Genomic DNA, 21,986 nt, shown 5'->3' on the forward strand with positions numbered 1-21,986 from the left:
AAGGTTTTAGTTTTACACAATCATTATCATCTATGAAATGTTTAGAAATACACGCAAAATGCTGTGGTTACATGGCTGACTAAAAGCCACTCAAGAAAAACACCTGCTTCTTTCATTGCCTATTTCAACAATCACACTTTAGAGCACAGTCCTCAAGTTTAAAAACCTACCCTCATATAAATCTAATCTCCTCTCATCATACATGATCTCACTATATCCTTCCAGAAATTAATCCATTAATCTGTCATTTTAATTCCAGTACTGGTAGTTGTACCAAATTAACCCTCTTAAAAGACCGTTTTTTTTTTTTCATCTTGGTTTTTGGTCTTACCGAATGAAGCTCACTTGTATGCAAAATTAACAGCAACTACCAACTCTATGGAGAAAAAATGTCTTTGTTTTGATTGTAACATCAAGAAATCTAATATCATTTTTACCTCGTTTTATTATTGTTTTCTCATTAGGAAATTTCAAACATGTGAACTTTATATCTGATATCGAATTTTCACTGTGCAAAATTAATCAGAAATACAGCAAAAAAGGATGATACGATTTTTGGCTCTGAACAAAACTACATATTTTATCTTTATATTTTTATCAAACTAAGAAAATCTAAATACAATGTCAATATTAGAAATAATTACAAATGTTTCTTAAGGTACTATTTAATATCCTTGCCTTCCTATTATATAGATATACATGTGGCTTAACATAAGCAGGTCACACCCCCAAAAGTTGTCTGGGCTGCCTTTTAAAAAAGGATGGAGGCTTCCATTGCAAGGTGTCAGGTATCCTCTTCCCAGACAAATGACTGATGTGGCCAAAACCCAAAACCGTGCCAACCTGGGGGTCGCGCAGGGTGAGATCACCTTTGCAACCCCACCTGTGAGCGTCCCCCAGGTTTGCCAACGCACGAGCTGGCCCACACTCCCAGTCGCCCTGCCCGGGGACCACTCACCTTGCTGGGCTCCGGTGTCCTCTACAGCAGGAGCAGGGTAAGTAAGAGCAGGAGGAACAGAGGCACAGAGGAGGAGGCCAAGGAGGAAGAGGAGGGCGAGGAGGAGGGGTTGGAGCTGGGACAGAGGGAGCTGGAGATAGGGAGAAGAGAGCTCCGTGGGCCTGACTCAGGGACACTGCAGGCAGGGCCTGGCTCTCAGCTCCGCCCGGCTTGCCATCGCATTTTAAAATTTCATACATGAAATTTTAAACATTTAAGACAGCTTCTACAATTAAACAGTAATTCCAATACAACGTACTGGAAATTATGGGATGCAATGAAAGCATTCCTAGAAGGGAAGTTGACAGCAGTGAATGCCCACATCAGAAAACCAGAATGAGTTCAAAATAAACAACCCAGTGTTCAACCTTAAGCTTCTAGAAAAAGGTCAAGTAAAGTCCAAAGCTAGTAAGAAGGAGGAAATTACTAAGATCCGAGCATAAATCAATAAATGGACACTAAGAAAACAATAAATTAATAAATCAGAGTTGGTTCTTTAAAAAAATAGATAAAAACTGACAGACCCTTAGCCAACCTTATCGAAAAGAAGACTCGAATCCATGCAATGAGAAATAAAAAAGGTGACACCAGCACAGATCCTAGAGAAATCCAGAAGATAAATCAATATCTACTTCAAGAACCTATATTCTAAAAAAAACAAACTGTATTCTAATAAGATAGAAAACACAGAAGAAATGAACAAATTCCTAGATACATTCAAATTACCAAAGTTAAATCAAAAAGATACAAAGCTTCTAAATAAACCAATTTTAGTCAGTAAAATTGCAGATGTAATTAAAAACCTAGCAATAAAGAAAAGCTCAGGTCCTAATAGATTCACTGCTGAATTAGATAGGAAATTTAGAGATTTAATCCCACTTCTCCTCCCACTCTTTAATGAAACTGAAAGAGAAGCAATAGTCCTAAACTCATTCCCAGAAGCAAGCATTACTCTGATACCAAAGCCAGAGAAGGATCCAAGCTAAAAAATGCATTACAGGCCAATCTCCCCTACACAAGCAAAAATCCTTAGTAAAATACTGGCAAACAGAATGCAGCAGCAAATCATCAAGAAGACACACATAATGAGCAATTAGGACTGATTCCAGGGATGCAGGGATGGTTCAATATACACAAATTAATAAATGTAATATACCATATTACCAAGGACAAAAATCACATGATCATCTCAAATGATCAGAAAAAGCTTTCCACAAAGTCCAACACCCATCCATGATAAAAACCCTACAGAAAACTGGGATATACAGTCTTTACCTTTTTTTTCTTATTTTTTCTTTACCTTAATCTTAGAAAAATCATCTATGACAAACCAACAGCTAACATTATATTAAATGGTCAAAAATTGAAAGCTTTCTCTCTAAAATCAGGAATAAGACAAAGATGTCTACTATCACCACTCTTATTCAATATAGTTCAGGAAGCATTAGCCAGAGCAAGTAAAAGAAGGAAATAAAAGAAGTAAGAATGGGAAAGGAAAAAGTTTAATTATCATTACTTGTACATGACATGACACTCTACATGAAAGATCCCAAAACCTAGACCAAAAGACTTCTAGATTTAATAACCAAATTCAATACCATAGATGGATACAAAGTCAACACTCCGAAGTCAGTACCATTCCTGTACACAAATAAACTCACTGAGAGCCCAATCAGGGAAAAAACCTTGCACAATAGCATCCTGTCAGGGATCCCTGTGTGAGCCCCCAATCTCTAGCCAGGTTTTATGGCACAGGGAAGGAAGAAAGAGCAAGGGACTAAATGGCAGTACACAAGGGATCCAGGATGACCAGTTGTTCATGAGGAACAAAAGGCCACAAGGCAGCCAGATCCTTGGCATTTACTGACTGAGGAATTATCACAGGACTCAGAGGTGATCTTCAACTACTGAGGAACTTGCCCTAGAGCCTCTCAGCCTCCTTAGTAGTCCTAGTCTGACTGGTTTTAGTCTTAATCTTAGCAGGTCTGAGAGGACAGCCCGCCCCTAATGGGATTATGGGAAATCTCAAAAGGCTGATAACAAAAATCCCAAGCCTCTGTTCATCCCTTAGGAAAGCATATAAAGCTATCAATTTTGAATTTGTGGTCTCCAATCTTCAAAACAAAGAGCTGGTAGTTTTACAGTTTTGGTAGTTTTACATCCAAAAAAATAAAGTATCTAGGATTTGATCTAAAGAAATAAAAGACCTTTACACTGAAAACTATCATACTATCAGAAAGGAGATTGACGAGGATGTCAGAAAATGAAGATATCCCTTGTTTATGGGTAGGAAGACCCACAGAGTGAAAATGGTCATAATCCCAAAATCACTATAGAGATTTAATGATATCAAGGTCAAAATATTAATAGTATATTTCACAGAATTACAAAAAACATTCAACTTCATTTGGAAACAGAAAAGAGCTGTAATACCAAACCCGTAATTCTCTGCAACAAAGGCAAGGCAGGACGCATCACAATATCTGATTTGAAATTATACCGCAAAGCTAGTGTGATAAAAGCACAATACTGGGGGGAGGACAGACTCAATGTTCAACAGAACAAGTTAGAAGATGCAGACAATTCCTAATCAGCCACGGCCTTATCTTTGACAAAGGAACTAAACCTCTTCACTGGAAGGTATCCTCTTTAATAAATGGTGCTGGGAAAACTGGTTTTATACATGCCAAAGATTGAAACTAGACCTGTATCTTTCACCATGGACTAAACTAAAATCAAGGGCTGGGGATTTAGTTCAGCAGCATAAGCCCCTGCCTTGCAAGCAGGCAGCCGTGAGTTCAATCCCCGGTACCAATGAAATAAATAAATACATAAACTAAAATCAAAAAAGACCAAATATTTATATATTAAAACAGAAAAATCTGCTTAAAGATAAAATTGGTAAAATTCTTGAAGACACTGGGGTAGACAAAGATTTTATGAACAAAAGCCTAATCACATGGGAATATCACAAAGAATCTACATCTGAGATCTCATCATATGAAAAAAAAAACCTGTTGCATAGCAAAAGAAAGCACCAACAGAGTAAAGAAACAACCCACAGTTTGGGGAAAAAAATCTTGCTGGTTGTTCCTCAAAGGACTCACATCTAAAATATATAAAGAACTCAAAACAAATCAGAGCCGCCCCAAATTTTAAAAACTCAATTCAAAAATAGGCACCTGAAATGAATAGCGACTTCTCAGATGAAGGACGAACAGTAAATAAATGCAGAAAAAAATGTTCAGCATCATTAGTCATTTGAGAGACACAAATGAAAACAATGCCAAGAGTCCATCTCATCCCAGAAAGAAAGGCTATCACCAAGACATTAAAGAATAACAAACGCTGTGGGGCTGTGGCAAAAAGGCACCCTTTTCCACTGCGGGTGGGAGTGCAGACTGGGGGAGGCACTGTGGAAATCAGTATGGACAGTCCACGAAAAAAAAATGCAACTTTATTTGACCCAGCAATTCTCCTTCTTGGTATCTTCCTGAATGAATTAAAACCGCAGTAACACATGCAAAATCATGGTGACAATGGCACAGTTTGGAACAGCTCAATCTTGAAAACAACCCAAATGCCCATTAACCAATGAACGATAAAGAAGATGTGGGGTTTTTTAAAAATAAAATGCATACTGTTCTTCCATTAAGAAAGGTAAGTTGAGGCACTTCTAGCTAAATGGATGCACCTTGAGATCACATTCTTAAGTGAAATAAACTGGACACACATGTTCAAACATTACATGGTTTACTTAGTGTGGAAATCAAAAGTGTAAATAAAAACCAAAATGTGTAACAGATACTGGAAAAGGGGAAGAAGATGTTCAAATGAAAAGGCGAACAAGGGGTGTGGGGGGGGGAGAAGTGACAAGAAAACAATGGAAATAAAGTTTTGGTAAACAAGGGGACAGAGGCACCCGGCAGGGGCGAGAGAGAGTGCGAGTCAGCGCGCCTTGCCACGCGACGGGACCCCTCCGCCCTTCACCCTGCTTTCACCGCCTCCTCTTTCGCCCCTTTCCTCCACCCCCGCCCCGAGAACCCAGGCGGGAGCGCAGGGTAAGGAGAGAAGGAAACCGGTGTCTGGGCCGCTGAGCTGGGGAACACGCCTTCTGCACCGTGCTCCCCAGTCAAACCCCAACTCGCCCTGCTAGCCAGTGGCTCTGACTGGCTGGCAGGGAAGCCAGCCGCCCATCCCTCACCCGCCGGACACGCCTCCTCGGCCAGTTTTGACCAATCCACCCCGCACTTTGGCCGTCTTCTTCTGCATCACTCCATCAGCAGGCTCCCTCCTCGGTAGACTTGTCAGCTTGCTGGCCCACTCCTTGAGTTTCAACCCCTGATCTGCCTCCTCCAATCGCCTTCGGTCTTCAGTAGCGTGCCACCTGCCTTCCCCAATCCGAGTCCTGCCCTCAAACTCCGGCCCCCAGTGGTCCCCGCCCTGCTCCAGCGCCTGTAATTCTTGGGGCAGCAGCTGGGAAAGATCCTGTGGAGGCGACCACTTAGATTCAGGACAAATAGAAACCTTTATTCATTTAACTTACTTGCTTGAGGTCATGATATTAAAATGTGCATTGATTCTATATAATAGTAATTCTTAACTTTTTTGGAGTTTTAGGAATAATTATGGATTATTCCTGGCACATGCTGGTGACAGGTGGCAATTTTCAGTTAAATTGAAGTTTAGTTCATAAAGACAACCAACATAGTCCTGGAACAGAAGTGTATGCATTTAAAATTAATGATAAAGACTCCACTTAATTTACCTGCTTATAACTTGTATGATTTACTGGCCTGCAATGCGTGCTGGCAACAGGCATGTGGGCCACGGCACATGCCAGCAACTGGTGGCTCTCTGCCGGCATGTGCTGGTGACAGGTAGCAAGCTACCTGCCCACGCCGGTGACAGGCAGCAGGCCACTGGTGTTTGCTGCCAACAGGAAGCATGCCAGCAACAGGCAGCAGGGCCCCTGGCATGCGCCAGTTACAGCCGGCAGGTCGATGGTGCTTGCAGCAGAGCCAGAGGGTTGCAGTCGTGCTCTGAATACATGCTGCTGACCTCTGCCCCGCACTGGTGATTGGTGGCAGTCTGCCGGTGAATGCCGTCCACAGCCGACTGGCCACTGGCACGTGCCGGTGACAGGTGGCAAGCTACCGGCACTCGCCGGCGACAGGCAGCAGGCCACTGGTGTGCTCTGATGACAGACCGCAGGCCGCCGCCTCGCCCTTGTGAGTTGCAGCAGGCCATTGGTTTTGGGCGGTGACAAGCAGTTTGCCAGCAGTGTGCACTGGGGAAAGTCGGCATGCTGCTGGCACACACCACTGACAGATCACAGGCCACCAGCCGATGCAGGCTCGTTACAAGAGTGCACCAATATGTGCCAGGGACAGTCAACGGCCGCTGGAACATGCCAGTTCTGGCCAAGAAGTTGCCGGCACGCTCAAGCAACAGGTGGCAGGCCTCCAGACCGCACAAGCAACAGATGGCTGGATACCTGTGGGCAGTCAATGGGCGGGATGGCCCAGGCGTGGGCCACTGACAGGCTATCCTCAGGCATGGGTGGTTGACAGGTGGCAGTCCACCAGCCTGTGCCAACACCAGGCGGCGGGCCACCGGCACATTCCGCAGACAGACCACAGGCTGGCAGCTCGCGTTGGCAAGTCACGACAGGCCACCAGCATGCACCAGCGACAGGGTGCTGACACGGCTCACGTCAGTAACTGGGGGCAGTCAACTGGTGCGCACTGGCCACAGGCAGCACGACGAAAGCGCGCCCCGGTGATGGGCGCGAGGCCGCTGCCGCTAGCCGGCAATAAGCAGCAGGATGCCATGACGTTCTTGAGACAGGTGGCAGTCCGCCAGAGCATGCCGGTGACAAGTGGCAGCCATCCTGTGCTTGCCAGCGACAAACCACAGGCTGACGATATGCGCCGGGGACAGGTAGCAGCCCGCTGGCGGATATTGACAACAGACTCCTTGTCAGCGGCCCATGCCACAGTGTTGCCACAAGTCGCCAGTGCAGGCCCTTGGTGCACCCACATCAATCGGCAGGTGGCCAGTGCGTGCCAACACACCACAGGTCGCCGGTCCGTGCTGGCAAGTTGCTGTAGGCGCTTGGCACGCACAGTCCATAGGCGGCCTGCTGCCAGCACGTGCCGGTGACAGGTGGGAGGCCGCTGACACGTGCTGCCAAAAAACGGCTTTCTGCCTGTGTGTGCTGGCAACAGGTGATAGGCTGACAGCTCGCCACGGTGACAGGCGGCAGGCTGACGGTATGCCCGGGTGACAGATAAAAGGCAGCCTGCGGTCTGTCAACGGCACACGCCGCCGGCCTGCTGCGTATCTCTAGTCACGAGTGGCTGGCACGGGCTGGCACCAGAGGTCTGTCGGCGGTGCGCGCCGCTGGCCTGCCGCTGTCGTGCGCCGGTGACCAGCCTCCTGTCATGGCGCACGCTTGTGGCCTGATGGCTGTAGCTGGTGTGTGCCGACATCCTTTTTATCTGTCACGGGGGCATATCCTCGTCCTGCCGCCTGTCAAGGCAAGCTCCAGCGGCTAACCGCCATCACCCCACATGCTGGCAGACAGCCGCCAGTTGACGGCATATGCCTTGTGCCACATGCCTGTTGCCAGCACCCTTTGCAGGCGAGCCACCTGTTGCTGGAGCACGCGGGTGGCCAGCCTTCTATCTCCAGCAGGCACCTGCTGCCAGCCGCCTGTTGCCAGCGCGTGCCGGCAGCCTGCAGCAATTCGCCAACATGGGCTGGCGGACTGCGATTTGTAGCCGGTATGCGCCAGCGGCCTGATGCTTATCGCCGGGGCGCTTCATTGGCCTGCTGCTGTCTCTCGCATGCTGGTAACCGGCTGCCTGTAATTGGTGGGCGCCTGCGGCACACAACAACTCTCCAGCGTGGGCTGGTGGCCTGCGGCCTGTTGACAGCACACGCCTGTGGCCTGATGTGTATTACTGGCGCGCACCAGCAGCCTGCCGCGTGTCACCAGGGCGTGCTGCCTGCCTGCCGCAACACATCAATGTGCGCTGGGGGCCTGCGGTCTGTGGTGGGAATACAGACTGGGGCAATCACTGTGGAGATCAATCTGGAGATTCCTCAAGAAGCTGGGATTCAAAGTCCCATTCGACCCAGCTATTGCACTTCTAGGCATAGTCCCAGAAGAACTGAAAACATCGTAGCTCAGTGATATATGTGCACCCATGTTTATAGCAACACAATTTGTAATAGCCAGATCTTGGAAACAACCTAAGTGTTCACATCCACTGAGGAATGGATCAGCTATAAAGAATGATCACCTTGAGATATTTATAAATAAATGGATGCAACTTGAGACCATACCCATAAGTGAAATAAATCAAACTCACATGCATATGTACCATATCATCTCCCTAGTGTAAGAACTGGTAAAAGTACCTAAGAGTTTATGGTAAACATGATTCCTCATTACAGTGCTTTGAAGCATTATGTTTGCATTCATTAGCTGCAATGGTTTTATCCTGGTTTGTTTGATTTTGTTATCTGTGATGGTATGAACAGCTATTTTGAAGTACACAAGACATTGTGATAGCCAGTGCTGATTTAATATCATCTTCCTCTGAAGTCCTCCTATGCTTTTGTTCTTCTGTTTCCATTGGTTCTACCATATTGTATCTTATTGGATTTCATTATATGTGATAGTATAAACAATTTTTTATGGAAAATGAGATAATATAGTAGCCATTGTTTGTTCTGTTTTGGTTCTGAATGCCCTGTAATTCTTTCATTCTTTTGAATGGTTTTATACTATTTGGTTATGTTTGATACTACTGTATATGAAGTAATGCTCAACTATTTCAAAGAAAGACATTATGATAGTTACTGTTAATTACAGGTTGTCTTATGGTAAAATGCTGTGTTCTTTACATTGTTCTGATCTGATCTGCTTTGTTATGTACTTTTTTCTTAATCTGTTTAAAAGTTTTTTTACAAATATAAGATGTTTAATCATACATGCTATGTGCTATAAATTTATATTCTGATTATAGGAAATAGGAAACAAAACAAAAAAAATTACAAGAGTTCACTGTATGTTACATAGGTGGCAAGAGATAAAGATACTATTAAAAATGGGTAAGTCAAACCTCTCTAAGATATGGAGTCCCAATGCAGGAATACAGCAACCTGAGTAAGACAAAGAGGAGGCAAATGTGATACTAGGACCCAGCAAGGATCTGAAGTAAGAACTGAAGCACCAAAAGTGAGCCAAGAAGGGGGCCTCAACATAAAAGAGGGAGATGGCAAGTGGTGCTTTCTCCCTGAGCCCCAGCTCCAGACACAGGAGGGCAGCTGGAATCTGCAGAAGCACAGTGACTACTGGCAACTCGGAGGCGTCTATGGAGAAAAAAATGCCAGTGGAATGGAGCAGTGGGCACTGTGGGCAGCAGGGGCCAGTGCGTTATTTGGGTTCAGCTGTCCCCCAGGAAAGAGTGACCGGCCAGTCACCATCTCGTAGAGAGGTCAAGGGAAATCAGAATCCAGACCAACTTTGGGTTGGCTCCATCTAGCGGCTCCCAGTGTCAGAGGGCCAAGCTCAAGCCAGCAGGAGGAACTTGGAGAGTTGTGTGCTGCTCGGATTTCAGCCTCCCAGTCACAAACCAGAAGCAGCCTCAACTTTGGTGGAATTAAAGACCCAGGTTTCCTGGCCTCACCCACTGCTGCTGTAATTCAACTACTGGGTTGCAGGATCAACTGATACAGATCTGGGTTTTATCTATCCCCTCTGTCTACCAGGGACAGTGGACTATGTCCTGAGGTGGGCTTTTTTAGTTTTTTTTTTTTTTCTGCTTTACTTTCTTTGCATTTAAATATTATTTCTTCATTTAAAACATTTTTTTTCATGATTGTTCATGTTTTTCTCCAAGAACACTGTTTCTTTTTGTTGTTACTCTGCTCTGTCCTTGTTTCTCGCTACTTCCCTTCTGCTTTTTTCACCAGTTCCCAAAGGTTTTCTAATCTTCCTTTTTCCCCAGCTTTCATTCTAATCCCTTCGCTTTTGCTCTATTTTTTTCTCTAATCTCTTTTAAATTTTCTCCCGAGGGTAAAATTGCCACAAAGGGAATATTTACAATTATGTATACAATTTATAATCTGTTTTCAATTTTTGTTATATAACTCTAAAGCTTGGGCTGGGAATTTAGCTCAGCAGCATAAGCACCTGCTTTGCAAGCAGACAGTCATGAGTTCCATCCTTGATACTGATGAAAAAAACAAAACAAAACACTATAAACCTTGTTCACATGGTTAAAGGTGGTAAATGAATGATTAAAACCACATTTCTGATTTTCAAAGGTGTGCTTAATGCTATAGTTACACAAGGTGATACACTGTTCCAATTAGTTGTTTTTCTTTGTATGCCAAGATTGAGACCGCCTGAGGGTCACAAACAATACTTCAGGCCAGGGGCATTTCAAGGTCAATTAGGTAGCAATTCCTCATCCTCAAAAACCTAAAGAAATAGGATCTTGCAACAGACTCAAAACCCAAAAGCCAGCTGCACCTAGACTCTCTGAAGTGGTAACAATAAAGGTAAAAAAGGAGATGGAGGAGGCTCTGGGAAAAAAATCAAATCAGAAACAATTTCTCAGATAACTTCAGTGATGATTACCATAATAAAGGGCAGGATTAGTGAATGTGGAGAACATACAGATTTAAAAAATGAAGGCGCATAAGAAAATGATAGAAAGCATAAGTGTATAATACAGTAAAGAAATGGAATCTATGGAACAGATTCAATCAGATATCCAAGAGATTAAAAATTCTAGTTAAAGTATACACAGCAAAATTAAACAATGTTGAGGACACAATATCAGATCTACAAGACAGGACTGCAAGACAGGCTTGCAATTAGCATCATGACTAGAAAGATTTCTTAAAAATGGCAAAGAACTATGGAAAATCAATCCAACTGCTGCTAGTGATGCAGAGAGTAAGAGTCAATATAAAAGCCTGAAATAAGGCAAAGGACACAAAAAAACCTGTTTACAGAAGTAATGAAGAAAACTTCCCAAGCATGGAAAAAGAATTTGACATACAAATAAATGAGGCTTATAGAACAACAATTAACCATACCGAAAAAAAAAAAAAAAAACAAAAAAAACTATTCCAAGATTATGTCTTGGCAAGATTCCAGAACTTCAATGCAACAGATTAAAAGCCATTAGAGAAAAGAAATAAATCAACTATAAAGGAAAAGCTTTCCAAATCACAGCAGACTTCTCAAAAGAAACCTTTCAGTCAAGGACAATTTAGAACTTCAAGCCCAACAAGAAAACAACTTCCAACCCAGATTGATATACCCACAAAACTAACTTTCAAAATACATGAAGAAATACTTCCAATGAAACAAAAACCTGAAGAAATTCATAACCACCAAACCAGCACTCCAAAATGTTTAAAAGGTCAAAATGTCTAAAAAAGACAGAGAAGGCTACAACTCCGTGAATCCCAGCAAAATGAATCCATCAGGCAAGGCAAATAATTAAATAGAGGGGAAACACAGAGAACCCACATCAGGAAAATAGCAAAACAAAGATAAGGTAAAACATATCAGTTATAGCTAGCAATATTAATGGGTCTACATTCACCAGTCAAAGAAATAGATTGGCAGAATACATCAAAAAATAAGCTCCAACAATATGCTGCATACAAAAGCACATGTAATTAAAAGGAAATTCAAACTGAAAATCAAAGGATGGAAAACAAAATTCCATGCAACAGGAACCCAGAAAAAAGAAGAGGAAGCTAATTTATTTGCAGACAAAGCAGATTTCAAGCCAAAACTGATCAAGAGAGACAAAGAAAATAACTACAGCCTTGTTAAGGGAATAATCCAAGGGGAAGAGATAACAATCATAAATATATGTGTGCACCAAATATATATATTTTGTGTACCCATCTATATACAACAGATACTAACCGACATAAAAATTGAGTAAATACTAATACAATCATAATGGGGGAATCACCATATACCAATGGCACAAATAGATCAACAAGACAAAAAAAAAAAAAAAAAAAATTCAACAGAGCTAAATTATACCTGAACTAAATTAAGCCTGTGAGCAAATGCATCTAGTAGACATTTAGGATGTTGAGCCCACAATAAAAGAATACACATCCTTGTCAGCTGCAAACAGCATACTCTCCAAAACGATAGCACACAGAAAATGCTTAAGTAAATGCAAAGGTACTGAAATAATTCCATTAGCATCATCAGACTGTAGTGCAATGAAACTGCAAATCAATGGAAGAAAGAAACCAAGAGTACTGCATGAATACGTGGAAATTAAATAACACCTTCCTGGAAAACCAAGGGGTCACAGGAAGTTAAAGAAGAAATTACAGTTTCTATAATTAAAGGATAATTCCAGTACAACATCCAGAACTTACTGGACATAATGAAAGCAGTCCTACTAGGGATTTTATAATGATAAATACCACAGCAGAAAAACAGAATGAGGTGAAATAAATAACCTAATGTGAACTGTAACTTTGTAGCAGTTAAAGAAGAAGTCAAGCCCAAACTTCATGCAAGGGAGAAAGTCATGAAGAGTAGAGCAGGAATTACATAATGGAGATTAACAAAATAATACAAAGAATCAATGAATCGAAGAGCTGATTCTTTGAAAGATTAAATAAAACTGACAAACCCTTAGCCAATCTTACAGAAAAAAGGAAAGACTCAAATCCATGCAATAAGGGAGAAATCATCACAGATTGTACAGAAATCCAGAAGATTATTAATACCTACTTCAAGAAAATGAATTCTGGTAAGATGGAAAACACAAAAGAAATGTAGAGATTCCTACATATATATGAATTAGCAAAGCTGAATCAAGAAGCTACAACGATCCTAAATAGCCCCAATAGTAATTGATGAAATTGAACATGTAATTAAAAACATGCTAACAAAGAAATGCCAGGTCCTGATGGATTTACTGTTGAATTCTAAGGAAATTTAGAGACATTCCAATGCCACTATTCTTCAAAATCTTTCATGAAATTGGAAAGGGAAACAATTCTAAACTCATTCCTCGAAACAAACATTATTCTGATATCAAAGCCACTGAAGGTCTAACTAAAAAGGAAAACTACAGGTCAATGTCCCTAATGGAATAAATGACAACATCCCCAATGAGATATTTGCAAACAGAATACAGCAGCAAATCATCAAGAAGGTTATACACCATGACAAGTAGGATTCATCTCAGGAATGTAGGGACAGTTCAAACACAGAAAGTAATAAATATAACACACCATTCACACACTATTAACATTAACAGAACTAAGGACAAACCCACATGATCATCTCAATAGATACAGAAAAAGCTTTTCACAAAGTCCAACATAAATTCATAATGAAATCTCTACAGAAAATTGGAATAGGAGGTCTCTATCTCAACCCTTTAATACAAAGCTATCTATAACCAACAACTAACATTATATTAGTCAAAAACAGAAAGCTGTCACTATTATGACTCCTATTCAATAGAGTAGTATTAGCCAGAGCAATTAGACAAGAGAAAGATATCAAAGGATAGAAAAGGAAGAATTTAAATTACCTTTAATTGCAGATTACATCATACTTTACAATTCCTACTTCATCTCTCCATCCCAACCAGACATAATAAACAAACTCAAATGCCTTGAGAGTGGCCCCCATACTGCCTGCCCAAAGATTTACCTAATCTGGCCTTTAAGGTCTTCAATAACAGGAAGGAGGAAAATTTGGCTCACAGCGACAATACCAGCTCCTAGTGGCTGCCCTGAGCACTCCCTCATGACGCCTCACTCAGTCTTCCCAAAACAGCCTCCAGACCTTGTTTCATGTGCAGCAAGGAGAGCCACTGGGAAGAAAAGGAATCTCCAAAACCCCAAATTCCCCTAAATCGTTGTCCTGAATGTAATCAAAAGGGCCACTGGAAGATGGAGTGCCCACTCCTGAAAATGGAAAAAGGCACCACTTCCAAAAAATACCCCTCCTAGTTTTAATCCAGCCCCGCTGCTGGACCTCTTGGGCCTAATGGGAACCTGCTGATTGCTGGCCCAGGCTCCAAGCTACCCACCCTAGAAGGTGACAACATCCAGCTGTCATCTGTGGAGTCAAGCGTGAAGATAAGCATAGCGAGTAAGCCAATCGTTATCCTTATTAATACAGGAGCCTCCCAGTCAATCCTCCCTAGTTTTAGGGGGCAGATGTTTTCTTCTCAGGTCTCAGTGGTGGGAGTGGAAGGCCACCCCCAGTGCCCTTGCACCACTGAACCCCTACCTTGTCTGTTGGGGACATACTTACTTACTCACTCCTTTCTAATTATAATCTCCTGCCTAACAGCTCTCTTGGGAAGAGATGCTCCAGGTCACACTTTCCTTCCTCAGACACCGCTCCCCTTCCCTTATCCTGGCACTCCTACCTGAACATTATAAGATGGGGTCCACCCTCTGGGATGCCTCTCGGCCACCAAATGCCCATTTCCCTTGGGATAAGGTAGATTCCCCAAGTCTGGGACACTGCCCAACCCTGAATAGCCAGCCACCACCCACTGGTTCAAGTCCCATCTTCTAAACCGTCCACCTTCTCCTATTAACCCCAGTTTCCTATCTCACACCAACATTGTTTGGGACTGAAGCCCATAATCAATAGACCTTCTAGGCCCAACTCCTCATCCCTGTCCAGTCACCACACAACTCCCCCATCCAACTGGTCAAAAAGCCAACAGCCTACCTACCAGCTAGCACAGGATCTCAGGCAAATTAATTCAGCCCCCCACCCTGTCACCTCAATAGTGCTCAACCCAAACACACTGCTTAGCAACATCCCCTGTCCACCAAACATTTCACTGCCTTAGACCTTAAAAATATTTTCTTTACCATTCCTTTACATCCCAAATGCCAACCTCTATTTACTTTCACTTGGGAGGACCCAATAATAAAAATAACTCAGCAGTTCATCTAGACGGTCCTCCCCCAAGGTTTTCAAAAGAGCCTACATTACTTTAGCCAAGCCCTCGCAGCTGATCTAACACATCTAGACCTCTTTCTCCCCAAGCACCCTCCTCCAGTACATAGATGACCTCTTGCTCTGTAGCCCCTCAACAGAACCCTCTTATGCCCATACCACTCTTCTCCAAGTCTACTTAGCCTTCCTAGGGTATTGGGTCTCCAGAGACAATGTACAACTCTCTCATCCAAGGGTTACATTTCTAGGCTTCAGGATCACTCCCTCCTCAAAAGAGCTCACTAGACTGCAAAAAGCACTTTGTGCCCTGCTTGTACCACACACAAAATGTCAAGTATAGTCCCTTCCTGGGGCTAACAAGTTACTTTAGGCTATGGATCGCTAACTTTGCCCTGCTGGCCAAACCCCTTTATCAGGCAATTCTGACTGATGAACCCATGTCCAGTCCAAAGGCTGTCCACCAAGTATTCACCACCATCCGATCCAAACTACTGCAGACTGCCACCCTGGCTTTGCCTAACCTCAATAGACCCTTTGATCTCTACTCTTTTTTTTTTTTTTTTTTTTTTTTTTTTTTTTTTTTTTTGTCTTTTTCATTTTTATCGGTACCGGGAATCGAACTCACGACCGCCTGCTTGCAAGGCAGGTGCTTATGCCGCTGAGCTAAACCCCCAGCCCCGATCTCTACTCTTTAGAAGCCCACAGGATGGTAGGCAGGGTTCTGACATAACCAAAAGTGCTAACCCCAGCACCCATTGCCTATCTCTCTAAACAGTTAGATGCCACAGTCAAAGGATGGTTTCCTTGTTTCCAGGCACTGGCAGTACACAAGGGATCCAGGATGACCAGTTGTTCATGAGGAACAAAAGGCCACAAGGCAGCCAGATCCTTGGCATTTACTGACTGAGGAATTATCACAGGACTCAGAGGTGATCTTCAACTACTGAGGAACTTGCCCTAGAGCCTCTCAGCCTCCTTAGTAGTCCTAGTCTGACTGGTTTTAGTCTTAATCTTAGCAGATGTAGGAGAACAGCCACTCCTAATGAGATCATGGGAAATCTCAAAAGACTGATAACAAAAATCCCAAGCCTCTGTTCATCCCTTAGGAAAACATATAAAGCTATCAATTGTGAATTTGTGGTCTCCAATCTCCAAAACAAAGTGCTGGTAGTTTTACATCCAAAAAAATTTAAAATATCCAGGATTCAATCTAAAGAAGCAAAAGAACTTTACACTGAAAACTATCGTACTCTCTGAAAGGAGATTGATAAGGATATCAGGAAATGAAGATATCCCTTGTTTATGGGTAGAAAGACCCAATAGAGTGAAAATGGTCACATTCCCAAAATTACTATACAGATTTAATGATATCCAGTCAAAATATTAATAGTATATCTCACAGAATTACAGAAAACATTCAACTTCACTTGGAACCAGAAAAGTGCTATAATACCAAACACGTAATTCTCTGCAACAAAGGCAAGGCAGGAGGCATCAGAATCTCTGATATGAAATTATACCGCAAAGGTACTGTGATAAAAGCACAATACTGGGGGGAAAAAACAGACTCAATGTTCAACAGAACAAGTTGGAAGATGCAGACAATTCCTAATCAGCCACGGCCTTATCTTTGACAAAGGAACTAAACCTCTTCACTGGAAGGTATCCTCTTTAATAAATGGTGCTGGGAAAATTGGTTTTATACATGCCAAAGATTAAAACTAGACCTGTATCTTTCACCATGGACTAAACTAAAATCAAGGGCTGGGGATTTAGTTCAGCAGCATAAGCCCCTGCCTTGCAAGCAGGCGGCCATGAGCTCAATCCCCAGTACCAATGAAATTAATAAATAAACTAAAATCAAAAAAGGTCAAAGATTTATATATTAAAACAGAAAAATCTGCTTAAAGATAAAATTGGTAAAATTCTTGAAGACACTGGGCTAGACAAAGATTTTATGAACAAAAGCCTAATCACATGGGAATATCTCAAAAAATCTACATCTGAGATCTCATCATATGAAAAAAAAACCTGTTGCATAGCAAAAGAAAGCACCAACAGAGTAAAGAAACAACCCACAGTTTGGGAAAAAAAATCTTGCTGGTTGTTCCTCAAAGGACTCACATCTAAAATATATAAAGAACTCAAAACAAATCAGAGCCACCCCAAATTTTAAAGACTCAATTTAAAAATAGGCACCTGAAATGAAGAGCGACTTCTCAGATGAAGGACAAACAGTAAATAAATGCAGAAAAAAATGTTCAGCATCATTAGTCATTTGAGAGACACAAATGAAAACAATGCCAAGAGTCCATCTCATCCCAGAAAGAACGGCTATCACCAAGACATTAACAAATAACAAACGCTGTGGGGCTGTGGCAAAAAGACCCCCTTTCCCACTGTTGGTGGGAGTGCAGACTGGGGGAGGCACTGTGGAAATCAGTATGGACAGTCCACGGAAAACAAAATGCAACTTTATTTGACCCAGCAATTCTCCTTCTTGATATCTTCCTGAATGAATTAAAACCACAGTAACACATGCAAAATCATGGTGACAATGGCACAGTTTGGAACAGCTCAATCTTGAAAACAACCCAAATGCCCATTAACCAATGAACGATAAAGAAGATGTGGGGTTTTTTAAAAATAAAATGCATACTGTTCTTCCATTAAGAAAGGTAAGTTGAGGCACTTCTAGCTAAATGGATGCACCTTGAGATCACATTCTTAAGTGAAATAAACTGGACACACATGTTCAAACATTACATGGTTTACTTAGTGTGGAAATCAAAAGTGTAAATAAAAACCAAAATGTGTAACAGATACTGGAAAAGGGGAAGAAGATGTTCAAATGAAAAGGCGAACAAGGGGTGTGGGGGGGGGGAGAAGTGACAAGAAAACAATGGAAATAAAGTTTTGGTAAACAAGGGGACAGAGGCTTAAAGGGAGTTGGGTGGGACGGGAAAAAAGAAGCAAAATACATCATACCCAGGTACAAATTCCCTATGATGAATGTTATATGTATCTAAAATGTAACAATAATATAAAAATTAAAAGATAATAAAATCAGAATTATGTAAGATCGTGTAGGTATGTCAATACTGAATAAAAGAATAATTGTAAGTTGATAAATTAAGAGATAGAATTATGTATAATTTTCTAAGGTTTTAGTTTTACACAATCATTATCATCTATAAAATGTTTAGAAATACATGCAAAATGCTGTGGTTACATGGCTGACTAAAAGCTACTCAAGAAAAACACCTGCTCCTTTCATTTCCTATTTCAACAATCACACTTTAGGAAAAGTTATTTATGAAGCTTTTCCTAATCTTTCTAATCTCATGTCATTATCCCATATCCCTCCAACCAATCAAGACCTGGAAGCAGACATTGTCTGTTTACATGTATTCAATCAATGCTCAATTTAACTACCTGACCTTCCACAGCTCAGAGTCCTCATCTTGCTGAGCACAGTCCTCAAGTTTTAAAAACCTACCCTCATATAAATCTAATCTCCTCTCATCATACATGATCTCACTATATCCTTCCAGTAATCAATCCATTAATCTGTCATCTTAATTCCAGTACTGGTAGTGTGTACCAAATTAACCACCTTCGAACCTTTTTTTTTTTTTTCACCTTGGTTTTTGGTCCTATAGAATGAAGCTCACTTATTCATACAAAATTAACAATCACCACCTCTACGGAGAAATAATGTCTTCGTTTTGATTGTAACATTGAGAAATCTAACTAATATCATTTTTACCTCTAGTTGTATAATTGTTTTCTCTTTAGTAAATTTCAAAAATGTGAACTTTATATCTGATAATTAGTACATATATGTGTACTTTTTCTAATTTTCACTGTGCAAAATTAATCAGAAATACAGCAAAAAAGGATATGATTTTTGCTTCTGAACAAAACTACATATTTTATCTTTATATTTTATCAAACTAAGAAAATCTAAATCTAATGTCAATATTAGAAATAATTACAAATATTTCTTTGCTGATAGGAACTAAGTTCTTCACTTCTGACAGTCACAAATGCCATTCAAAAATTATTTCCCTAATCACCAGTAAGTAAAAGCATTATCTAATATTCTATAAACTTTTTCACCTATTAATTCCAAATATTATTGTGGAACTGAATTATTCTTTTTGAAGAATGAACCTCATTTGTTTCACAGATTTGTTAAATTAACAAACAAAAATCAATACCTTTCCACATTATAATAGGTATAAACAAATCGGTCTCAACGTGTTTTTAAAATTGATTTCTAGGCATGTCACCACAATCAAGTCATATTCTAACCCAGAAGGCAGGCATGCAATCTATGAAAAATTAGGAAAACTGCATTCCTAAAATGAAGTAATCTAAACTCCTAGCCATAAATGTACAAGAGACATAAATTCAGTAACAGGTCAACTATCTTTTTAATATATTACATTAGTAAATATGCAATTAGCATAAGATTTTTAGAAAGATGTATAAACAGGGTGTAGGGGCAATTACTTGTAAGCCCAGCTACCTAGGAGGTTGAAGCAGAAGGAACTGGAGGAAAGTCTGCTAACTTAACAAGAACCCTTTCAAAATCAAAATTAAAAGGGCTGAGAATGTAGTTAAATGGCAGAGAGCATTTACCCAGCTAGTACAAGGCTCTAGGTTTAATCTCAAGCACTAGAAAGTATTCATTTACAGGAAAAATTTTTTTTCAAAACAAAAAAACATTTTGAAGACTAATGTCAAATTTAGAACTCAAAAAATACACATTTAACCAAACCAAAACACTAATATTAAATACGTATAAAATATGCAGAATCTATAAACTAGGAAGAAGAATGGTTAAAACGCATCACTGTTTGTGAATGGTCAACAAGTTTCCAAACCAATGATAAATTTAACAAATAAGAAAAATCACTGTCAGCAGAAATTCTGCTGAGGAACTTCAAAATAAGGCATTAAATAGAATGAAGGTAATATACTTTGTTCTAACTGTACACGGAATTAGTTGGAATGAACATCAAGGTAATATATTCTATTTTAAACTGATTTTGGTTAAAAAAAAAAAAAAAAAAAAAAAAAAGGATGGAGGCTTCCATTGCTAGGTGTCAGGTATCCTCTTCCCAGACAAATGACTGGTCTGGCCAAAACCCAAAACCGTGCCAACCTGAGGGTCAGCAGGGCGAGACCACCTTTGCAACCCCACCCGCGAGCGTCCCCCAGGTTTGCCCACGTACGATCTGCCCCACACCTCCCCGGCGCCCTGCCCGGGGAACACTCACCTTGCTGGGCTCTGGTGTCCTCTAGCAGCAGGAGCAGGATAAGAACAGGAGGAACAGAGGCACAGAGGAGGAGGCCAAGCAGGAAGAGGAGGGCGTGGAGGAGGGGTTGGGGCCACGAGTGGAGGCGGGAGAGGGGGAGTGTGGCCCGGGCGGGGGCAGCGGGCCGGACTCGGGGACACTGCGGGCAGCGCCCGGCTCTCAGCACCACCCGGCCTGCAATCGCGGCGGCCAGTAGTCCGCCTGCATAAGGCGGGCAGCCAGAGCCCAGCGCGCCCCGGGCCGAGGCACCCGGCGGGGAGAGAGAGAGAGAGAGTGTGAGGCAGCGCGCCTCGCTGTGTGCAGGGACCCCTCTGCCCTTCACCCCGCCTTCACTGCCTCGTCCTTCTCCCTTCCCTCCACCCCCGCCCCCAGAACCCAGGCGGGAGCACAGAGGAAGGGAGAGAAGGAAGCCGGTGTTAGGCTGCAGACCGGAGAACATGACTCATGCACCGTGCTCCCGGGTTGAACCCCAGCCCGCCATGCTCCCCCGCGGCCTTGACTGGCTGGCAGGCAAGCCAGCCGCCCATCCCTCGCCCGCTGGCCACGCCTCCTCGGCCAGTTTTGACCAATCCACACCCCACTTCGGGCTGTCTCCTTCTGCATCACCCAATCAGCAGGCTCTCTCCTTGGTTGACCCTTAGCTCACCGGTCCATTCCTTGAGTTTCAAGGCCCCTAATCTGCCTCCTCCAATTGCCTTCCGTCTTTGGCAGCCAGAGAGCAAGCCAGCAAGCGAGAAGGAGGAGGGGGGAGAGGGAGAGACAGAGAGAGGGAGAGAGGGCGGGACACAAGGAGGGAGGGAGGGAGGTAGAGAGGGGGAGAAGGAGAGAGGGAGGTAGGAAGAGAGAGGGGAGGTAGAGAGAGAAGAAAGAAAGAAAGAAAGAAAGAAAGAAAGAAAGAAAGAAAGAAGAAAAGAAATGAGAAAAGAAAGAAGGAATGAACAAACAGGAAAGAGAAGAAACGAAAAGAAAAAATAAATTTCCCCAAGGCAGCCTTATCTTCTGGCTGGTTCAACAAGAGTGTTATCAGATAGTAGATCTCTCGGGAATTCTCAGGTTCTTGGTATCCTGAACAAGCCCTGCAGAGCTTACTGAAGGTGGGAAAGAGGTACTCTCTGCAGAGTGAGAGTGAGCCAGTGAATACATTCACATCAGCCATGAGGATAGGGGAAAGGGATCTTCTGACTGTAGAGTTCCTGACTCTGCCTCTGCCTCTTGTAAACAAGACATTAGGATAGCTGTCCTATCAAATACTCATTTGGCCTGGAATGAGTTGTAAGGTGTCCTATTGATTAAAGCTGTCCTATTGAAAGATTCACTTGGCTTGACACCAGATATAAATGAAAATTGAAAATGACCCTTTCCTGATTGCTTCCAGGTACAGTACTCAGGAACTGCAGGAATGCTTTCACCTCCCTGACTTTACTGACAGATTCTGCCCAGTTGTTTGGCTGGTTTTTACAGTCCCAATTCTCTCACCTCAGAACCGGCAGTTCTACTTCTGGATACAATTTGGATACATTCGAAGAAAGCCGGATCATAACATCATAACAGCCAGATGCCCCCTACAGCAAGCCCCGGCTGGCTCCTTCCTACAGATATCTCAAAAAAGAAGGAGTGCAAATCAAAGAACAAACTCAAGCTGAGCAAGGTGCCA

At 42.3% G+C, this 21,986-nt stretch overlaps 1 protein-coding gene across 22 annotated transcripts in view; it reads right to left on the reverse strand.

Annotated features, from left to right (window-relative positions):
- LOC101789224 (discoidin, CUB and LCCL domain-containing protein 2-like) overlaps positions 1-20,872 on the reverse strand; it is an 84,936-nt gene extending 64,064 nt beyond the window's left edge. For 17 of the 22 annotated variants that reach the window (XM_063259738.1, XM_063259739.1, XM_063259736.1 and 14 more), the window contains exon 1: positions 20,294-20,872. In XM_063259738.1, the coding sequence (XP_063115808.1) occupies positions 20,294-20,771 (478 nt within the window). In that variant the 5' untranslated portion in view covers positions 20,772-20,872. The remainder of the gene's footprint in view (positions 1-20,293) is intronic. The other 5 variants (XM_063259734.1, XM_063259733.1, XM_063259727.1 and 2 more) reach the window with 1 other exon arrangement.
- Between the last annotated feature and the right edge of the window lie 1,114 nt (positions 20,873-21,986).

The sequence above is a fragment of the Cavia porcellus genome, unplaced genomic scaffold (assembly GCF_034190915.1).
Source record: "Cavia porcellus strain 051 isolate PalLab524CR breed Dunkin Hartley unplaced genomic scaffold, mCavPor4.1 scaffold_13, whole genome shotgun sequence".
NCBI lineage: Eukaryota > Metazoa > Chordata > Mammalia > Rodentia > Caviidae > Cavia > Cavia porcellus.